Source organism: Apodemus sylvaticus, chromosome 18 (genome assembly GCF_947179515.1).
Source record: "Apodemus sylvaticus chromosome 18, mApoSyl1.1, whole genome shotgun sequence".
Taxonomy (NCBI): domain Eukaryota; kingdom Metazoa; phylum Chordata; class Mammalia; order Rodentia; family Muridae; genus Apodemus; species Apodemus sylvaticus.
In genome coordinates, this window is record NC_067489.1 from 43,980,911 (window position 1) to 43,999,585 (window position 18,675).

The window sequence follows — 18,675 nt, forward strand, 5'->3', positions numbered from 1 at the left end:
TGGAGCTCGGCAGCCCTCCAGCCAAGCCTCCCAAGTGATTACCAGCCCAGTAAGAAGCTGCAGCTCAAAAAAGGAAAAACCGTCCTGAGGAATGACCCCCACACTGTCCCTCTGTCCTGTATGTGTGTGTACATGCACACACAAGTGCACACATAAAAGGAAGATCAAGGAGAAATGGCCGTGCTAGCAGTTTACTTGGGAGGGATTATTTCTATACTGTTGTTTCTAAAAGGAAAATAAAATTATGTTCAAATAATAGCAATATTGTATATCAAGAATACTTTCACTTGGCATTTTTGAGGTATTAGAAAAGAAAAAATTTCTACCCAAGATGTCACCAAAATAAATGAATGGCTAGGAATGTAGCTGGAGAGAGAGCCCCACTCCCATGTCTGAGGCCCTAGGTTCAGTTCCTGGCACTGCAAAAAATCAAACCACCCAAAACCAAACAGGGAGGATGCACTGCTCTTATAAGAGATAATTAAGAATTTTAATCTGTTCCTAGATACTATTTTTAAATCTAGTAGTCTGCCGGAGAGTCTGCTCATCAGTTCTTTATGTCCCGTTCCAACATGCCAAGCATGTGATTTTCACTTTGAACTTGGATATTGGGTCAGGAAAGCTGGCTGGGTGGTTAAGAGCATTGCTGCTTTCCAGAGAACCCCTCCAGAGCGTCAGGCCCCAGGACCCACATGGTGGCTCACAACCACCTCTAACTAGAGTTCAGGGAACCCAATGGTTCTGCTTCCTTGGGTACCAAACATATCTGGCACACAGAGGTACATGCAATAAAATCACCCATCATATTAAATAGAATTAAAAAAACTGAATATAATGTTTTCAGAAGAGATTTTAAATACAGATTTCAAAGGATTCCAGACAATTTTCTAGAATACAAATGTAAGAAGTACTTGTTTAGTTTTTAGCAGGTCATCTATCCAAATCATGGCAATCTGAAAGAATGTGCTGATACTTTTTAAGGTAAAATAAAAAATTAAATAACACATGACAAAAAGTATTAAATTATCAGAAAAATGGATCCAGAAATTCATAAGATAACTTAAAAAGAGCACAACTTCATTAATAAATGCAAATAGATGGAGGATCCCCACTTGTCTACAGGCTGGCTGTGGTGAGAAGGCAGCTGGCGGCTACACTGCAAACCTAGTGGCAGGCGCTCATCGACAGCTGTACAATGTCTATTCTAAGACTTTGTGAAACAATTCGGTAATAGCTAGTAATGAAAATGTTACTGATACTTCGTGGGGAAAAACTACTTCCATACATTATGACTTTGAAAACAAAATGAACACAATGAAGTATGATAATGGAAGATTTGTGCTAAAACCTTTGCATGGGTTTGCCTGCCCAAGTTATGTGTGACTTTTTTTTTTACCTTTTTGCTTTTTTTTAAAAGACTATCTCTCATTATGTATGTGTACAGCACATGCACGTAGGAGCTTGTGGAAGTCAGAGGAGAGCATTAGACCCCTAGACTGCAGTGGGAGCCCCGCTGTTGTACACGAGCACCGGCCGGCCGCCCTTCAGTCTCCCTCCAGGCAGCCTGCTTTCGCTGTTTATGTATTTTCTTTTTAACACTAAATGTGAGTCTTTTGGACTAAATGTTGGTTTGGCAAGCTATAATATCCAAAACTAAAATTGTGTATGTCCTCTGACACTATTTTACAGTACTACAACAAGTACCTTAGTTTACTCTTAAATTGTAAGAAACGTCTTTATGCCGAGAACTAAATTTACTCCCTAGTGGCTCGTGTTATCAGAGGCACTGAGGTGGGAAGATGACTGACATATTCCAAAGTGACAGCGAGTGCCTCGCCTTGTGTTAGAGGCTATCTGGACACAGGAGACTGCTCATGGTTCATTTATGCTATGTACCAAACCCGAGGCCAAGAGCTATACTCACATCTTTCAGAAGAAATAGGAGGCTTACTTCAGGGGGTAATGGGAGACCTGAATCAAAAAGATAAGTAAACATATTCTTAGGTGGATAGCTAATTTCACTTTGTGGTAAATATAAAAATTAATAACTCACAGGTGGATTTGAAGTTTTGTGCTTTGCACACAGGGTCATGGCATTTCTGATACCAAACTTCATTTTTCAGATCAACCAGAATCCTCAATGTATAAAGAAAAGAAAGCATTAATACTCATACTGGATAGAAAGTAAAGTTTAAATATATACCATTTGCTAGAGATGTGCCTAAAACTTAAAAGATGGAGAAAATTCAAAAGCTAAAGAAAGAAAATAAACATGAATACTCAAAAGAAAACTGGTTGCTAAAAATAACACTCATGGGGGCTGAGGAGAGGGACCTTAGGACAAAGCATTTGTGTGTGCAAATGCTTCCAGTCCAACCCTCAGAGCCCTCATGAAAACAAACCGAGAGGTGGCCAGGCAGCCAGCCCAGTGGGGCGTGCTCGTTGCCCAAGCATGAGGCCTGGGGTTCAGATCCCAAGAACCCACATAAACACTGGGCACAGCCGCAAGCCCAGTGTGGAGAGGGAGACACAGGAATGTCCTAGGAGCTTGCCAGTCTGGAGGGCTATGGAGGGAGACCCTCTCTGTCAGTCTTAGTCTGCACATACAAATGCATGGATGAGGGCTCCTGTGCACACGTGCACGCGCGCACACACACACACACACACACACACAGAAAATACAATATATACAATATACAGGCATACAGGTTTAGAAAGGCCACAGCTGGTGGCACACTACTGGAATCCCAGTGCAGGATGTATGGAGAGGTTGACCTTTGGGACTCGGTGACCAGCCAGCTCTCTAGTTTGGTGAGCTCTAGGCCTATGAGAAACCCTCTGATAAATCCTTGTCCTCTGACCTCCCCACATGTGCACCTGCCTGCATGTGATACATGAATACATGCGCTATACAGATGGACTTCTGAGCAGGAAAACAACAAAGCAAGACGGTGACAGGCGTTTCTCTAGGAAGATCCAGAAGTAAAAAAGTAATATTTGCTAACATAACATAGGTTCCAAGTGTGCAAGCAAGAGCGGGCAGCACTGTAGGGACCAGGATCCACCCACAGAGGATACAGAGCACAGTGCAGTGCTGGCCACAGTCGGGTGTCTGGGCCTCATTTCCCACCAAGGCGGTGATGGGAAGACTGTAAGAGTCAGGTCAGGGAAGACTGCTCCAAGTATTGTCTGCTGGACACGCAGGGCCATCAGACTCAGGAACTGAGCAGTTGTGGTTGCTGGCACGAATCTGTACAAGAGCAAGCCATTCAGTGTTCAGGGTGGAGTGGGAGGAGGTCACGAGCCCCCGTGCCCATATGGAAGCATGGCCAGGCTGCAGCTTCTGGGGGAAACAAGAGCCTTGTCTTTACCTCTTAGTAGGTCAGCTACAGTCCAGCAGATGACCCAACACCCAGAAATAAGTGTGAAGGGAGGAAGTGGAGATGGATCTGGTAGGACTGGGGTCAGGAAGGGGCATGGGTATGATCGATTAAGATACACCGTATGAGGATTAACAGAGATATGAACTCTCAGACAGAGGGAGCATGCGCACGGCCTGCAGGACTGCACTAGGTGCTGTCCTGGAGCTGAAAGAATGGACACAGCCCCCAGCCCCAACCCCAGCCCAGTCTCCAGCTGACAACCACTTGCTAGTGAACATTTAGTTCTCTTGGTTTCCCTGAGAGACAAAGTCTCCTAAGGGCAGGCTGCGTGCCCAGCAGGAGATGGCCAGAGGAAACAAACCAAGGCATTCATTGCTGGAGGGTTTTGTTATGACTTTTCCTTTTTTTTTTTTTTTTTAATTTTTTTAAATTTTGTTCCTTTTTTGTCCATATATTTCTCTTTTCACCCTACACACATTTATTTCCATATGAATCATGGCTTCTGGTTTGTTGTGTTTATGGGATTCCTGAATGTGTGAGCAAGTGGGTCTGCATCAGTCTCTCTTGGGCTCCTTTCCTTCTGTTAGTTGGGTTTGTCCTATTCTGATGTGTTAGTTTCTGTTTACCATTACATTGTAGTAGTTATAGTATAATCTCTTAGAAACCTGTTTGTTTTCTTTGGTTTTTTGTTTTTGTTTTTTTGTTTTGTTTTGTTTTTGTTTTTTCGAGACAGGGTTTCCTCTGTGTAGCCCTGGCTGTCCTGGAACTCACTCTGTAGACCAGGCTGGCCTCAAACTCAGAAATCCACCTGCCTCTGCCTCCCACGTGCTGGGATTAAAGGAGTGCGCCTTTTTATTTGCTGAGAGACAGAAAGGAGGGAAGGTGGGGAAAACTGGGAGGAGTAGAGGGAAGGGAATTGTAATCAGGATATATTTTGGGAGAAAAAAATATTTCAATAAAGGGAATCTATTTCTTTATACATAAAGAAAAATACATTTATTTATAAAAAGAATTATATATTATGCAAACTTCTTAAAGAATAAAAATTTTGTAAAGAAATTCTTTTATAAGACTTTGCTAAAATAATGTATTCTCTTAGCAATCTACAGATCATGTCAAGAGGTGGTGGTGATCAAGTAACCACCAAAAAAAAAATCAGTAAAGATGCAGAAAATATGAATAAAACAATGTAGATGCAGTTAACAGACTTGACCTAATAGGCACATAGGAAGCAGCTCTTTGTAATCACGAGCAGGTCATTAACAAAGACAGACTCCATGCTAGCTATGCTCTGAGCACCCTTACATTTACCAGGATTAGTGTGGGGCTGGAGAGATGACTTAGTATTAAAGGACTTACTGCTCGTGCAGAGGACCCAGGTCAGTTTGAGGCACCCACGTCAGTGGGCTCACAACTGCCTGTAACTCCACTTCCAGGAGATCCTGTCTCTGAGGGCACTTGCATACACAGGGTGCACATAAACTCACACAAGCACACACGTATATAAATAAAAATAAATCTTAAAAAAAAAAGGAAATGACTTAGTTTGGGCAGAGGGACAGCTCAGCAGTTAAGAGCACTTATACCTCTTACAGAGGACCCAGGTTTATCGCCAATACCACATGACAGCTCACAACTGCCTGTAACTCCAGCTCCAGTATGTGGTCCACATACACTTACACAGGCAAGCACTCAGACATAAAATAAAAATTAATAAATCTTAAAAGACTTAGTTTACGGAGAACACATTTTCTAACTATAAGGCAAATTTTATAAATAAAAAGGTAGCTAGCTAATATAAACCCATAATTTAGAAATAAAAATATTTTTAAATAACCCATAGCTTAAAGTAAATATAATGGAAATTTAAAGTGTGTAGGCCTGAGTGCAACTGAAAATATTACATTATTATGTGAAAGGCAGCAAAAGAAATCTTTACAGGGAAATTTAATAGTTTTTACAAAAGAAGAATGGCTAATGATACCTTAGAAATTAAACAATAAGATAAAAGATTGGTGAAAAAGCAAACCCTAAAAAAAAAATCACAAGGCTAAAATTCAAAGATTAATTAGTCATAACTAGTAAAGATAAAATGAATTTGTTTTTTGCATAGTTTTACATCTCTCCACAGGGAACTGATCCTGAATCTTCTGCAAGAGCCTTAACTACTGAAACAGTTTTAATTGCTTTTGTAAACTGAATTAATCTAGTATATCTAGTATAACACAGAATCAGGGTACTCAACATGTTTTTCAGCAAAATCTTCAAGATCCTTCCCACATGTCTAGCACATACAAATTCCCTAAGAGTCTCAGCGTTGACACTAACTATAAAACAGGAAAAATTCTCATAACTGACCACTTCAGTTTATCCCTGTTCTAGCAAAATCCTCATAGAACCGAAATGCTATCTCTGGGTTTTCTTCATATTTTACTTCACTCTTTGTTAGGGAAAATGCCCGACACAGGGCCTGGTATACAGAGCCAGCATTCCGTGAGTTCAGGTTCCCCCAGCACCATGCTTTGTCTAGAACAAGGAAACATCATATTAACCAAGATTTCCTTCACACTAAGGAGTGTCCTTTTCAAATCTGCCCAGTTTTACTTCTACCAGGAGTCAAGGACTAACACAGAGAGGAACAGAGAGGCCAACGTGTCCATCAGCGCTGCCTGTCCTGTCTCCTGCCATGTTCTCTCCCACCCCATCAATTCAATCATCTTTTTAAGCTGATACTATAAGGGTTATTATCAAACAAAAAGCTGGTGTGTGCTAGAAGTAATCTAACAACTAATAATTTAATATAAAACATCAACTAAATACAGGGTATTATAAGTTAATATATCATAAAAATAATTTTATACTGTCAACATTATTTTTAAAGTTGTAAATATTTTAAATATATTGGTTAAAGGCATACAAGTCACGAATAGCCAATATTACTTACATGATATTATTACTCTTGTGGGCTCTTCCAATGTTTTCACACCAGCGATATTTACATATATCATAAACCAGTAATTCTTCTGGGAAAAAGTAGTTCCAACGCCGAATTCCTAAAATGCAAGGATGTTGCTCAGGGGCCTGTGCTCTGCCCATGTTAATAAAGACTAACCCTACAGAGTGAGTCCAGGACAGCTGAGGCTGCACAGAGGAACTGCCTCACAGAGAAGCCAAACACAAGCCTTACCTCCTTTAATGTCATGCTTGTTCACCAAAGAAAGAACAAATTGGTCAACCTCAGGGTATGGTGAGCCCTGGAAGCCTTCAATGGATTCCACTGCAACAGAGAAGTATTTATAAATGAGGACAGTTAAATGTTGAAAAGTTAAACGTTGATCAAATTCTTATGTTGTGAAACAGAAGACTCGTCGCCCTCTCTGCATCTGCAGCTCGCCTTGCTGCTGCTTCTGGGGCTCCGGCCTGCTCCAAGGAGGCAGTTATGATTCAGGCTTCCATTGGTGCTGCGCAGGGCTCCTGGCTAGGCCTGGGGCGGGGATGGGGGGGGGCAGGGAGGGGGGCCTGGACCCGCTCGTTCCTGTCCCAGTCTTGATTTCTGCTACTAAACACACATGAGGCCACAGACTTCAGTGGGTAGATACTGAGGCCACCCTGAGGTCACAAGGATTCTAGACTAAACCAGACCTCTCTGCAGTCATGTTCAAGCAGGGAGAAAATAACAACAACCAAACTTCAGAAATGGCCAAAAACTTCTGGTTAACACAGCAACTGTTACTGCTTTAGCAATTATGGTGTCAACCTCAGGCAGATGCTTCCTCCTAGATAAGATTTAATAAGATAAACAACAGAAATTATTCTCCCTCTAGTAAAAATGCACCCATGCTTCCTCATAGACACTCTCAAGTCACACAGGCCAGCTCAAAGCCTGAAGCCTTTCCAACACCTTCTTAGTGAGGTACCCAAGGGCTCCTAGCACCCGGGGAATAATAAACTCAGTCTGTGTTTCCTGACGCCCGCTGGAGGGCACGAAGACTTTTATATCTAAGAACCTACTGCCATAACAGAAGAGTGACCAGGTCACAAACTCACTTAGTTTCAATGTCAGGAAAATCTAGTTTTCTTAAAAACAGTATTTCTCTTAAAATTGTTAAATATATAACTGGAAGACAGTTTGTAAGGTATTTCAGTATAGAAATGAGAAACATTCTCAGACAATGTCTAGAAATACATCTTAAGCAATCAGAGGAATAAACAAAGGAGAATATTGCCCACATTTTTAATCAGCTTACAACCATGTAATTTGTATGTCTGTGTCGTTGTTATAGCAGCAGGGAATCTATTAGGTCCAGGGCAAGTGCTCAATCACTAAACTACACCCCCAGCCCCACACTTGTGATTCTAGAATCTACCTTTTCTCATCATCCATGGCTGTCTTCCACATTGTCTAGACCTTACAAGTCTAAATTTGTAGTGTGGAGTAGGTCATCCTGTTTATCTTGTATATTCAGATTGTTTGGAGCTTTTCACTATTATATTTATATTCCAACATATGTGAATAAAAGTATTTATCAGAGAATTTATATAAGAAACTTGAGGGGAAAATCCTCTATGTTCTTCAGTTCAGGAATGGGCAAAGTATGATAGACATATGTAAATCACTTCTGCAGTACAAGGTTAAATGGGAATTTTCTAGTGTAGTTACTGTAATTTTTAAAAATACACTGTGTGTGTGTGTGTGTGTGTGTGTGGCACAGAGTGAGTGTGGAGGTCAGAGCACACTTGTGGAAGTTGGGTCTTGACTTTCCTGTGGGTCCTGGAGACTGAGTTTGGGTTGTCAGGTTTGGTGGCAAATGTTTTTACCTGCTTGGCCAGCTCACCAAGCCACCTGCCTCTGCTTATGAACAAAGGGTGAGTGAGGGGCTGGAAAGATGGTGTAGCAGCTACTTCTGGCCTCCACAGGCCTCAGGTATGCACATGGTGCACAGACAAACATGCAGTCATAACATCCATCACAAAAAAATACTCTTTAAAAAAATAGGGTGAAAGATTAGTCATATTTTGATGTGCTTGTTTTAAGTAAGATAAATTATTTGTATATTCTTTAAATAATATGGAATATATATTCCTTAAGGAATTTATTCCTAGCACAAAATGAAAATCAGGTATTTAATTAAGCACCTATAAATTTTTATAGTATGTCCAACCTGGTTAGAAACCTTGAAGAATTAGTTTTTATATGACCAGCAGATATGGGCACTTCAGAGTTAAGACTTTAAAGGTAAAGTAGATTTTAGAACCCTCAATTTTAAGCTGAAGTTGTTTGTTTAAAGTTACCTGGCGTGCCAGTACTGTTAAGACACTCAGCCCGCTTTCGTTTAGTCTGAGGTGGATCGCATGTGAGAATCCGCAAAGTGTCTGAGAATCTAAAGAAAGCATATAAAGAAATAAAGTGCACTGTGTCCGAGTTTGAATAGCATGACGAGAGAGGAGCCAGCACCATGTGCCCCACTGTTACAGCCCAAGCTGCCAGCCCTACCACAGGACACAGAACGATAAGATCATAACCTCCCAGTCAATAAAACAGTTTCCTTTAAACAGCCATCTGGGGATTGTTTAAGATACTGCACAGAGTAATCCAAGGACTCTGCGGTACCTGAAATGATTGAAAGTGTAGCTCTACTTCCAACACACAGACCTTTGGCCTTCCTGCTAGGATTTAAAACTATGAATAAGAAGAGATGGAAGATAATAGAAGCACTGGGGAATTCACACTAATAACCAGGGAGAGTGGGGTCCTCTGCACTAGAAGAGTAATGGCTGGCATTCACAAGGCTACAGGCAAAGCAAAACGTGGGGGAGCAAGCCTTCCTTAAGATGAGACCCGCCCACTTCTGTGAGGCCGTACTGACTCAAGTGGTTCTCAACGTGGGAGTCGTGACCCCTCTGGGGACATATGACTCTTTCATAGGAGTCACACGTTAGATATCCTGCATATCAGATATTTACATGATTCATGACAGTATCACATTCTAGTTATGAAGTAGCAACAAATATTTTGAAAGTTATGGTGACCACAACACGAGGAAGTGTGTTAAAAGGTTGCTGTGGTCGGAAGGTGGAGACCCTCTGAGCATTACTGCACGTCCACAGGCGCAGACCCTGCACCGCCAATGCATGCGGCCACTGCTGTGGATGTGTTATGTGAATGTTCTACACTTAATTCAACAACCCCGGAAGGTCAGTATTTCCACTTTAAAAGTCTTTCATCTCACTTCTGAGGAATAGAGATGTATTGGGGGGGGGGCTCTATCTATCTTCCCATTACACACAGCTTTCTCTATAGAAACATACCCTAAACATTAATTAATTAATAAACTATGTTGAACCATGGTTTCTCTGTTAGCCCTGGCTGTTGTGGAATTCCCACTACATACAACCTTTCCTATAGAAATATAGTTTTAACATTTAATTACCTATGTTGAGCCAGAGTTTCTCTGATAGCCCTGGGTGTGATGGCCTCAAATTCAGAGACCTACCTGCCTCTGTCTCCAGTGTGCTGGGACTAAAGGCCTGTACCACCACACACACTTAATAATTATTCTTTAATTTTTTATTTTTTCAGTTTTCAAGACAGGGTTTCTCTGTGTAGCCCTGGCTGTCCTGGAAATCACTCTGTAGACCAGGCTGGCCTCGAACTCAGAAATCCACCTGCCTCTGCCTGAGTGCTGGGATTACAGGCGTGCACCACCACCGCCCAGCTGGAAACTTCTTAAAAACTTCTGGGAAGATGCAGAAACAGGTGGATTTCTGTAAATTTGAGGCCAGCTTGGTTTATACAGTGAATTCCAGGCCCACTGAGGCTACACAGTGTCAAAAACAAACAAACAAACAAACAAACAAACCCAAAAAACAAAACAAAACAAAAATCCCAAACCAAACCAAAACCCCAAAACAAAAATTTTTGAGGGAGGTAAACAGAAAACACAACATAGCAAGATAATGTGGTTTAGTCCAGTTTTTAACTATTTTTGTTTGTTTCAGGGTTTTGCTTGTGTTTGTTGGTTTGGGGGACAGAATGATGAAGGCTTACCACATGGTCTCATGGAACCCTGCTGGCCTTGAACTTACGGAGTGACCAATGATCTCAGACTCCTTGTCTTTGCACGGCCACCTCTCAAGTGCTAGCCTTACAGATAGAGCGATGGACCTAACCACGGTTTGATGTAACTGCCAGTCTGTAAAGGTGGGATTAGTTACCAAAACATAGACACCTAACCTGCGACAACAGAGCTGATGATACAGCGCGCCATCGCAGTACAAAGCTTATGGCACTAAATGCTTTATTTGTAACTGCTGGCAAACCATCAGCTTGGCAAACATGTGTGATAGATGTTAAACACACAAGTCAGGTGGCAAAACCATGTGAGTAATGATACTAATTAAAACTTGTTTTCTGGGGCTTAGTGCAGAGGATCAGACCCTGGGCCTTGAGTATTCCCAGCAAGAGATCTGCCACTCTCGGCAAGAAAGAATGACCAGATGGTGGGTGACGAGTGGTCTAAATGTGTGTGGAAAGAAAAGGAGACAGTAATAATTATACTTTTAAATACAACATCAATAGCACTTTTCTTCTTTATAAAGTAGCGATTTTAGAATAACTGGAAAATGCATTCATTACACGTAAGAAGTTAAATGGTTAGAAACATTTCTTGCTATTATTTTTCAGATATAGAGAAAAGAGACTTTTAAAAACAAACTTTCTTAAGGTAGAATCAATTTATACGTTTACAGTTAGCAATATACAATGCGAGCTGCATTATTTATGATGGGCTGATTCTGGTGCTACAGACCTCACGTTGCTCACCAGGGAAGACAGGAAATTCTGGTTTTCCTCAGAAAGATCTTTTGACTGTTTTGGAATAAATCTGTTATCTTCAGCAACCTCCAAAGACACACACTTTCCTACTTTTGATGACTGATACAGTCGAAAGTTTCTGTTTTTTGTATACACTCCTATAACAAAAATTAATTTTAAAAATTAATGCATTTTTCCATGACTTGTTTTATAATCAGCAGATATTATTTTTCTGCAAAATTGCTAGAAAAGATGAATATTTCCCACATTGAAAATTAAAGCAATGTATAAATTAAGATAACCTGACATTAGGATGAAAAAAGGCCGCATGCAGAAGCTAACAATGATTCTGGAGCAGCTATGCAAAGGAAAGCAAACAGAAGAGTGGGACAAAGTGCCAGAATAAAAGTTTTGACTGAGAGCTCCCAAAGAACTGTGACACGAGACCCCAGAAGAAGGGAGGCACCAAGAAAAAACAGACTGTCTATAACAAGTTTAATGAACTACATGTAAGACTGCTGTCCAGAAACTTGTAAAACATGGCAAGATATGAGAGAACACTACATAAATGGGGAACCAATCATGCACCAGCACCAGCCCAGGAAATGTCAGCCAGAGAGGATAACAGAACAGACCAGAGTCTGAACTCGCACAGACTCTGGAGATGGCCAAGTGCATTGCTGAGTGGTGGGGAATGACAGTCACTTCCAACAAATGTGCTGGGGCGACTGGATAACCAAAGTAAAGGATGAACTTGACGTCGCCATTCAATAAGCAATAATCTATTCCAAGTGGATGACAGAACCTAGGCACAGCCCAAGCAGGTACAGACCTGCCTTCACAAAGGCAGCAGGGCAGTCAACAGGGCCCATGTTACTTACCTAGATCCACAAAAAGACATTTTTCTCCTATGTGGTTTTTCACAACTAAAAATGAAAGATCAGGGTCATACTGCTTAGGCGACTCCAGGTCTTTCCAGGCTTCTGAGATCTCTTGTTTTAAGGGTATAACAGAAAAACAGGAGGCTGCATGGCCTGCTGCCTCTGGGATCTTATCTCCATCATCCTTGGCAATTAAGTGAAGAGCAGGTTGCAAAATTTTTCTCACAAAATTACCTAAGGAGAAAAAGTATTAAGATTACAGTCTAACTCATTTTCTGTAGGCTATAACTTAGTGTCTAGTTATGAAATAAAGCCTTTCTGCAGAGGCCAAAGACTGCCCCACCTGGGGATTCATCCCATACACAGTTACCAAACCTGGACACTATTGCGGATACCAGGAAGTGCTTGCTGACAGGAGCCTGATATGGCTGTCTCCTGAGAGGTTCTGCCAGAGCCTGACAAATAAGGATACTCGAAGCCAACCATTGGACTGAGCACAGGGTCTCCGATGGAGGAGTTGGAGAAGAGACTGAAAGAGCTGAGGGGGTTTGCAGCCCCATGCAACAGTGTCAACCGACCAGAGCCCTCCAGAGCTCCCCAGGACTGGACCACCAACCATGAGTGCACATGGAGAGTCCCATGGCTCCGGCCACATATGTGGCAGAGGATGACCTTGTTGGACATCAGTGGGAAGAGTGGCCCTTGGGCCTGTGGGGGTTCTATGCCCCAGTGTAGGGGAATGCCAGGGTGGGAAGAGGGGAGTGGGTAGGTGGGTGGGGGGACACCCTCATAGAGGCAGGGGGAAGAGGGATGGGATGGGGGTTTTGAAGGGGAGACCTGGAAAGGGGAAAACGTTTGAAATGTAAATAAGAAAAATATCCAATAAAAAGAAAAAAAGAAATACAAGAGAAAACTGGAAGCAGGAACTTGAACTCTGTAGGACTTTCTCCAGCTCTCTAATGTGCCAGCTCTTTGTGTCTTACGTCTCTACAGCTGCAAACCTAGACAATAACAAAACATGGGCTTAGTTTCTTATGTTCACTCTCTCTCAAATATCAGAAGGGAGTGATGCCATGCTGTCTCTGACAGCCAAAAAAATAAAAAAGACAAAAACAAGGGACAACCATGATTAGCCAGTACAGACTAGGAACCAGGAATTTATCTACAAATTATTCACTACAGAAAGGGAGTAACAGTAAAAGAAAAAGCCTTCCTCAGCTCTCGCTACGCACTGCAGTAAACTGTAGTGTCTCTCTTCTACCACATCCCTTCACGTGTGTGATCTTTTCTTTTCTCAGCTCCTATTGGCATGAGAGGTGTCAGTTGTAAACACACCATGTTGCAGTCTGAACTTGAGCCCAACATGCTGTCAGCAGAAATGTCCACTTTCAGTACTACAAACGGAGCTTTAGAAGGGTTTCTAGTCAGTGACTGACGGATGAGGCAGTCACCAAATGCAGAGACAGGGAAGCACAGCAAGCGTCTGCCACCTTCCCTCCAAAGAGTCAGAAGGCTGGTAGTCTGATGGGCATGGTCTCTCCTTCGGCCCAGGAGAGACCCTCATTTCGGGAGTCTCAAGGCTGTTGCCAAGCATGTATCACTCTCAATCAGGTTACAAGATGAACTATTGTTTTAGAGCTAATATCTGGAATTTGCAACTCATATATTTTGTATTTCAACACATGCCCTGAGACTCTGTTTACATGTACTGTGAAAAATCGGTGAGATAACTGAGCTTCTTTATATTCACATGCACTATTTATATCACAAAAGCAAGCATAATTCAGCTATTAAGTTGTTTTATATATAATACTGCATACGCAAAACAATATAAGAAAAACTTCTCTAAAATTATAAATTTGGGCTTATTTATCACTTTTATATATCAGAAAGGCTTTATATATGTATACCTATAGATATATAAAGATTTTTTATATATTTAAGTTGTAATATGCTTTATAATCAAAATCTTCTTTCTCTAAATAAGATTTTTCTATGCAAAGAAACAAATACAATTTCATTTTGCTTTTTTGAAGCAGGGTTGTGCTATTCATCCCAGGATGTCCTTGAACTTGTGATCATCCTGCGTATGCCCCGTAATTCTAGGCCTACAGGCTGCACTACCATGATCATACATGTTTAGCAATTTTAAAAGAAATTGGAACAGAATATGGTGGCACGTGCATGTTATTCCAGCTCTCAGGAAACAGAATCAGGAGACAGTTTCAGGTCAGCCCTGTTACACAGCAAGACTGTCTCAGAACAAATAAAAGACAGGCCAGAGACATGGCTCGGCAGCTGAGAGTGCTTCCTGATCTTCCAGAGGACCAGAATTCAGTTCTCAATACCCATGTCAGGTAGCTTACAACTGCTGTACCTCCTGCTTCTAGGGACCGGACACTTTCTTATGGCCTCAAGGCCCTCATGTGGCATAGATTCACACACACACACACACACACACACACACACACACACAGAGTAATAAGTATATAAATAAATAAACATTAGAACATTAAAATGAAAGCAAAAGCATTTGATCCTTGAAGGAACATTTAAACTTGATTATTTTTGGAATGAAGAAGAGAAGGTAACCCTGGTTAACAAGACATCAGAGACTATGAAACAATATAAACAGAAATCGATAAAGCTGACTTTCCTGGAAATGTCTAATTCCATCTAACTGGCCTAAATAACAGGAAGAGTGGGAACTGGACTGCAGAAGCGGCTGTGTGGGCAGGACTAGGGCGCTAGGCCGTCCACCCCTGGCAGGGAGCTAGCATGGCGGCGAGGTGGGTGCCTGTGTCCTTCTCTTCTCTGATCTGTGGCAGGAGAGCACAGTACAGAGAACGCTCTCGGATCTCCTCCAGGAGACTCAGTTCCTCTTTCTGCAAGGCTAATAACAGGAACTTGAAGTGTTATCAGGAGGAACACCAAGAAAGGGGAAATGAGGTGGCAGTGTAGACTGGTCTGTAGGCCCTGAATCTGCATTCTGACTGTAGAGACAGTCTTGGATGACAGCCTATTTGTCCAGTGTGACTGAGTTCTTACTGTGGCTATGCTTGGTGACAGTAAAGGCTTTCTTACTCTCGTCTGAATGCTGAAATTCTACCCAATTTCAGACCAATGTGAGCTGCTTTCTGAAGATATCTGTAGCAGAGACTGCTAGTTACTAGCAACAATCTATTCTCCTCTAGCTAGACTCGCAGCATTCAGCCTTACAGTGAGCAACCAGAGAGCAAAGTGTAAGGAGTAAACAGGAATCACAGGAAGGTCTTCCTCAAGACTCTGTTTTTTGTTTTTTGTTTTGGTTTTTCAAGATAGGGTTTCTCTGTGTAGCCCTGGCTGTCTTGGAACTCACTCTGTAGACCAGGCTGGCCTCGAACTCAGAAATCCACCTGCCTCTGTTTCCTGGAGTGCTGGGATTACAGGCATGTGCCACAATGCTAAGACTCTGTTTTCATACTCTGCTTACCATTGGTGTATTCATTCAGCAAATAGTTACTAAATGCCTACTTCTATTTATTATTGTTAATATTCTAAAGATTATTAATAACAGTATTAATATATGCTAAACCCTGAAAACAGAAAATAAACAACAGTCTCTGTAATTAAATATTAAGTAGCCAGGGGTTGGTGATATACCCCTTTAATCCCAGCACAGGTAGAAACCGCCTGGTCTACAGAGTTCCAGGACAGCTAAGGCTATACAGGGGAAAAAGCCAAAAACCAAAGAAAGCAAGCAAGAAGGCAGGCAGGCAAGCAAGCAAGCTTAAGTAGAACTGGGCAGATGTCTCCATATATAAGAAAGCATCTGCAACATCAGCCTGAGGCCCTGAGATCAGATTCCAAGAAACCATATTAAAAAGGCCAAGCATGGCTATGCCAACTTTAACTTTGGTATTAGAGAGAAGAATCAGGCTGCTGAGTCACAGTGTGACACAGGTCCCAAGAACAGAGCTAGCAAGGTGTGGCCTCCACGAGTGTCAGTGGTTCCTAAGTGAGAAGCTTATGTACATAATAACGTACCTAATTTCCTCTTCAGGAGATGACCAGTGAGATCCCACCCAGCTAGCTTATCGTCTGCAGACAGATCTCTGAGTTCATTTGCTACATTAAAAAATGTACTTGCTGTCTTTTATTAGAATCAATAAGTGAAGGTCATAAAATGTCAATTCATGGGATAATCAAAAGGGAACCTGGCGTGGATGAGTGAATTAGGTCTGCAACAGCTGAGCTGTCTATGCAGCTGTCTGGAGAGCCAGATCGAGCAGAGCACAGAGCTGTCAGTTTGTACCCAAGCTTGACCTCGAGTCATTTCTTTCTCCACTCCCAAACACCCCTTCCTTAGGATCCCAACCAAGCCAAGGCTGGTGCTTGGCATCTGGCAGATACCAGGGCCTTGCCTGCCAGCCAGCCCAGCTGAAACTGCAATGTTCAGGTTAAGAAGAGAGTCTGTCTTCAAACAATAAGGTGGGGAAGTAATTGAGGAAGACATCCTCATGCCACCTCTGGCCTGTGCACATATGTGAACACATGTTAACACCACACATACACACACAGATGCATACACACATGTGCATATGCATGCATGCACAAGCACACTATATAGAATAGCAATAAAAACCAGGAAATTACCCTAGAAAGTAGTAAGTGCTTTCATATAATAGCACTGGCCACTGCAGCTCAGAAGAATGCCAACCTTTTAAACCTCAGGATTGGAGAGAGAGAACAGCCTCTCGCTGACCTGAGGTCAGTCTCCACAGACCGTCTGAACCGGAGTGCAGATAGCAGCGACAAAGAGTAAAAAGGCATTAGGGAAACAAGCAGTGGTGGGACTAAGTAAAGGACAGAGTGGGGAGAGAGGTTAGGAGCCAGTGAGCCTCACTGTGCAGGTTCAAGTGCACTTGTCCCTGAAGGCAAGGAATGGCTCCTGAAGTTCGCAGCACAGTGTTATAATCACATCGCTCTTGCTAGCTGGCTAAGCAGGAGAAGAGATACACAGTGGCTGACGATCACAACATGTAAACTGGACATGACTGATACCACACACATGCATAAACATCACTCATGCACACACCAGAAAGCTTGGACTGTCTCATGTACTTGTGCCTATCATAGACACATCCACCCTCCTGACCTTTGTGTGTGTGTGTTGAGGGAGACGCGTGTGCACCAGGGACTGACACTCACTAACAGACAGGAGAAGGAACAAGTTCTTAGGGAAAGATAAGGAGCTTGGGAAGGACATGGTGAGTCTGAAATGTCTGAGTGGAAATATTGGTGGGAAGTTGCAGGAGTCTGGCGTCTGGAACAATTTAGGCTAAGTATAACATCAATAATGATAATAATCGAAACCTTGGATGACCACAAAAGTTGATGGCGATAGAGTGCATACAGGCTCAGGCATCGAGCCTGCAGTGGCTAACAGGAGGATGAGAGCAAGTGACAGAGGGCCAGGCCAGCTAACAGTGAGGAGACACCAGCAGCACCAGCTCCCTGTGACGCAGCACTTCCCTACTCCACACTTGGCTTCAGAGCTCCAGGACAGGCCCTCAGTGACTACGGTCACACCTTTATGCTAGGTGGCTGTGAAGTTACGAGATGCTTAAGATCTGAACCAGACTGCCTGCCACAAGAACGTGAGCCAACACTCGGAAGGCTCTGACGAACACTTGGGGCTCTGGCCTTTCTTTAGACCTGAGAGTTAGGTGTTCCCAGTTGGCCTGTTTTCATCTTCTCTGGACTGACTTCCTTTTATATCCAGGCCTTCATTTGTCCTACAGCAACCACTCTGCTTACATTTTCAGGTTTGTGCACTAAGATGACCCTGCAGTTCTAAAGTTCTTCCTGGGATGAAAGCCCTTCATGGTATGACCAGGGCCCAAGCCCACAATTAAGGCTTCTTTAGACTGAAGCAAAGGTCAGAAGTACGGATATTAGGCACCACAGATAAGGCCTCTTATGACTTCTCCAGAAAACTGAAATGAATCCTGCTGGAACAGAGAGCAGGGTCAGGACATTCACAGTCATCCCCGTGTGTATGGTAGAGGCCCTGAGACCACTAACATCTCAGGAGGTGAGACTACCTGAGACCACTGACATCCCAGGAGGTGAGACTACCTGAGACCACTGACATCCTAGGAGGTGAGACTACCTGAGACCACCGACATCCTAGGAGGTGAGACTACCTGAGACCACTGACATCCTAGGAGGTGAGACTACCTGAGACCACTGACATCCTAGGAGGTGAGACTACCTGAGACCACTGACATCCTAGGAGGTGAGACTACCTGAGACCACCGATATCCTAGGAGGTGAGACTACCTGAGACCACCGACATCCTAGGAGGTGAGACTACCTGAGACCACTGACATCCTAGGAGGTGAGACTACCTGAGACCACTGACATCCTAGGAGGTGAGACTACCTGAGACCACTGACATCTCAGGAGGTGAGACTACCTGAGACCACTGACATCCTAGGAGGTGAGACTACCTGAGACTACTGACATCCTAGGAGGTGAAACTACCTGAGACCACTGACATCTAGGAGGTGAGACTACCTGAGACCACTGACATCTAGGAGGTGAGACTACCTGA

At 42.8% G+C, this 18,675-nt stretch overlaps 1 protein-coding gene across 3 annotated transcripts in view; it reads right to left on the reverse strand.

The window, feature by feature from the left end:
- The window catches only part of Primpol (primase and DNA directed polymerase), a 37,556-nt gene that overhangs the window by 910 nt on the left and 17,971 nt on the right, over positions 1–18,675 (reverse strand). For 2 of the 3 annotated variants that reach the window (XM_052162491.1, XM_052162492.1), the window contains exons 7-13: positions 12,078–12,311; positions 11,192–11,354; positions 8,676–8,764; positions 6,571–6,660; positions 6,328–6,436; positions 2,054–2,136; positions 1,925–1,971 (exon numbers count right to left, since the gene is read on the reverse strand). In XM_052162491.1, the coding sequence (XP_052018451.1) occupies positions 1,925–1,971; positions 2,054–2,136; positions 6,328–6,436; positions 6,571–6,660; positions 8,676–8,764; positions 11,192–11,354; positions 12,078–12,311 (815 nt within the window). Of the gene's footprint in view, positions 1–1,924; positions 1,972–2,053; positions 2,137–5,285; positions 5,910–6,327; positions 6,437–6,570; positions 6,661–8,675; positions 8,765–11,191; positions 11,355–12,077; positions 12,312–18,675 lie in introns of those variants that run through there. The other variant, XM_052162493.1, reaches the window with a different exon arrangement.